Genomic DNA, 3,120 nt, shown 5'->3' on the forward strand with positions numbered 1-3,120 from the left:
CCTCCTCTCTACCTGTGTGGAATCAGATGAGGGGACTAATATTTGTCATCTCTTTCAGATTATCACAGCAAACCCCTGGAACATGATTGCTCTTCTCTGTGGTATCTTTCTGGCCCTGTTTAAGGCAGCAGACTTTGCTAAGTTAAGTGTTAAGTGGATGATCAAAATCCGAAGAAGGCATCTGAAGAGGACTCGTCAAGTAACAAACCACATAAGCTGAGCCTAAGACTGCCTTTAAACTGTTCATAGCAGGAGGGATAGAAAATAACTGGAATGAACTGCAATCAGCAATTCAAGCTGAAAACCAGGTGTGTTTTCTTCCAGAGAGATGCTGGCTGGAAGAACAGCCTCGTGAACCGGCCTTGGAACTGCAGAGGTGCTAACTCTAGGACAGGTCTAACAAACTCACGCTTTTCTAGTCCAAGTTTAACATGTTTACCTCCGTGTATGGGGGAACCAGGGGGAAAGGAGGGAACTCAGTAATGTTCAGAAAGTCATCACTGTAGTAAATTGTGAAAAAGTGGACAGTGTTTGAATGTTTCTCCAGCAGACCCTTTAGTTTCTGCATCAGCTGTGAGCTGCTCCCGTAGCACAGTCCCTGCCCTGATGGTGCTTAGTGGAAGGCAAAGGGCTCTGAAAACATCCTGGCCTCTCTTCTCCAAAGTATACTTTAAAACAAAATACACTGGAATTCCATTACATGTCATCTTTAAATCAAAGTACAATGACTTTAATATTAAAAAATATTTCAAGTAATCTATTGTGTGCCTTCTTTGAAATGACCTGATCTCAGGCTGGGAAGGAGCTTTACACGAGGCAGGCGTGCTGTGGCCTGAGGATAAGGTGAAAACCACGGATCAGTCCAGCTCAAAGGAAACTCAAGCAACAGGACAATGTGGGGGGCTGAGCTGGTGGCTGAACTCAAAGTCTGTCTCAGGCTGTTTGTTTATCCCTCTTTCTGGCAGTCTAGCCTAAGGAAGTGAAAAAGAGTCTTTCATCAGCAGGGCATGGAACTGTGATTCTCTGTTCTGTGGGGAATGCCTGCTCACCAACTGTGCTGGGGTGCTGGTATCTTTTTCTTCCTTATAAGTCCCTTGTTAGCTGGGATGCCTGACTTGGACGTGGGGAGTCTGCAGGGAGCAGAGCACCACTGTGTTTGCTCTGAAGCCTTTGCTGCAAGGATGCCAGCTCAGAGTTTGCTTCTTCCTTCCTCTTCCAGCAGAGTACTCAGAGGACTAAGTGTATCCAAAGTACCCCCTCACCTTCCTTCCTTGTTTTTGGCATCTGAGGAAGCCTTTTGGGACAAAATTTCCTATTTTCAGCTGGCTTCCAGAGCAAATTAAGGCACTGCATTGACCTGCCAGCCTTAAACAGGGGAGCAACAACTCATTGCAGTAAGATAAACAAAAGAGCAGCACTGGCTGTTTGGGGGAAAATATTTACTCAGGAGACAAAGATGTTTGTATGGGAGAAAGGTGGTGTCCAGTCCCCACCTTATCTTCAGCATCTCACAAGGATGGCTCCTGAACAGCTCAGCCTAGTGCACAGCAAAGGAATGAGATTAAACTGGGCAATACCAGCAAAGGCCAAACACTGCATGGCTGAAGCAAAGAGAGCTACTCCATCCCTCGGTGATGGGGAACAGGACAGAAACCAGAACCCCCCACACTTAACCCACATCAAGGAAACCCCCAGACTTTACTACCTAACAGCCAATGCTATGACAGCTGAGCCTTCTTGAGACCTCACTGCCAAAGAACACCCAACTGTTCCTTGAACAAGTGATATTTCTTGGATTTTCCAAAGAATATAATTTTCTATTCTTAGATTTTACAAAAAACAACAACAACAAATTAGAAACAATTGGAACCAGTTCTGATGGTTCCTACTGCATTTTTTTTTTCTTTTTTTGCTAATGAGGTCAGAGAAGGTAAGTTGGAAGGCAATGTAGCTGCAGCTGTGGGGTGAGTAGAAAGCATAGTTGAATAAAAGATAAACTCCTTTTTGCAGTATGTACTATTTTTTCCTCTCAATAAACTGCCACAGCAGTCCACTTCAGTCACTACATCTCAGCTGTCAAGATGTTTTGTTTTATAAGGAAATGTTACAAGAGCAGACCAGTGATGCCAGCCAAGAAACCTTTCTTTTACATACCTATTTATAGGAGCAATCCTGACAGCAAGTGTTGCACAATTTGGAAGGCTATCTTACAGCTCCTCTGTTGTTTTTTTTCCATTAGTCCCTATTTGTGACTTTGGGAAAAACTTGTCACAATTACAAATGGCAGTGATTCATTCCTTGAACACCTGCAAGGTGTTTGGTTCCCCAACATTTGTGTAAGTTATTTTCATTTAGGCTTTGGGACAGCTGAACAAAGTTTGTCACACAGTGGGAACTTTATTTTTTCTAAAAAGGCACTGAAGCACTAAACCAAGGTGAGCTGTGCTGGTGTGACTGTCCTTTCCCTTCAGGCGCTGCCAGTCCCATGCCCTCTGTGAAACAACTGCTTAGACAAAAATGAAGCAACAAGTGCAATACAGTTGACTCAAAGAGTGTAGCAGGGACTTCCCCACTTTTGCCACTCAGTGAAAAGCCACACTGGACAGTTAAAAAGTTGTTTAGAACAGCCATTCTAATTCTCCTGGTCTTCAGGAACACAAAGATGTGAGGTACAGCACTAAATACAAACATAAAGACTTTATTGAATGCTGCTCAATTCCCCAAAGATCTTTCATTACAAAATTTTTCCACACAACTGCAATTTAAGAGATTGGAATGGTACTCTGATAAAAGATGTGAAAAAATACTTGATCAAGTAAACAGACAAGACTTCTATTGTCAATTTTCCACCTTTAAAAATAGACTGCATTTTCTTTAAAGAAAACAAGGAGTAATTTCTTGACATTCTTCCCTCCTTACTTAAAAAAAAAAAAAAGTAATGCCAATTTTGGTCTCATTCTTCAGTCCATGAGATGCTAATACTACTGCAGAAACATCCAAGATGAATCTCTCTTGGAGACTGCAGCACTCTGGAGGGTCCTTGGGCTGATGAGGAGCATCATCGATGGGCTCTCCAGAGGAAGCTCCATCCTCAGCTGTAGCAGGAGGAAATCCCTAACT

The 3,120-nt window shown here is 43.0% G+C and overlaps 1 protein-coding gene across 1 annotated transcript in view; it reads left to right on the top strand.

The window, feature by feature from the left end:
* Nucleotides 1-756, top strand: part of PACC1 (proton activated chloride channel 1) — a 21,418-nt gene extending 20,662 nt beyond the window's left edge. Inside the window, exon 8 of the mRNA XM_005416166.2 lies at nt 59-756. Within this exon, the coding sequence (XP_005416223.2) occupies nt 59-220 (162 nt within the window). The 3' untranslated portion in view covers nt 221-756. The remainder of the gene's footprint in view (nt 1-58) is intronic.
* The last annotated feature ends 2,364 nt before the right edge of the window (nt 757-3,120 follow it).

Source organism: Geospiza fortis, unplaced genomic scaffold, assembly GCF_000277835.1.
Source record: "Geospiza fortis unplaced genomic scaffold, GeoFor_1.0 scaffold41, whole genome shotgun sequence".
Classification (NCBI taxonomy): Eukaryota; Metazoa; Chordata; class Aves; order Passeriformes; family Thraupidae; genus Geospiza; species Geospiza fortis.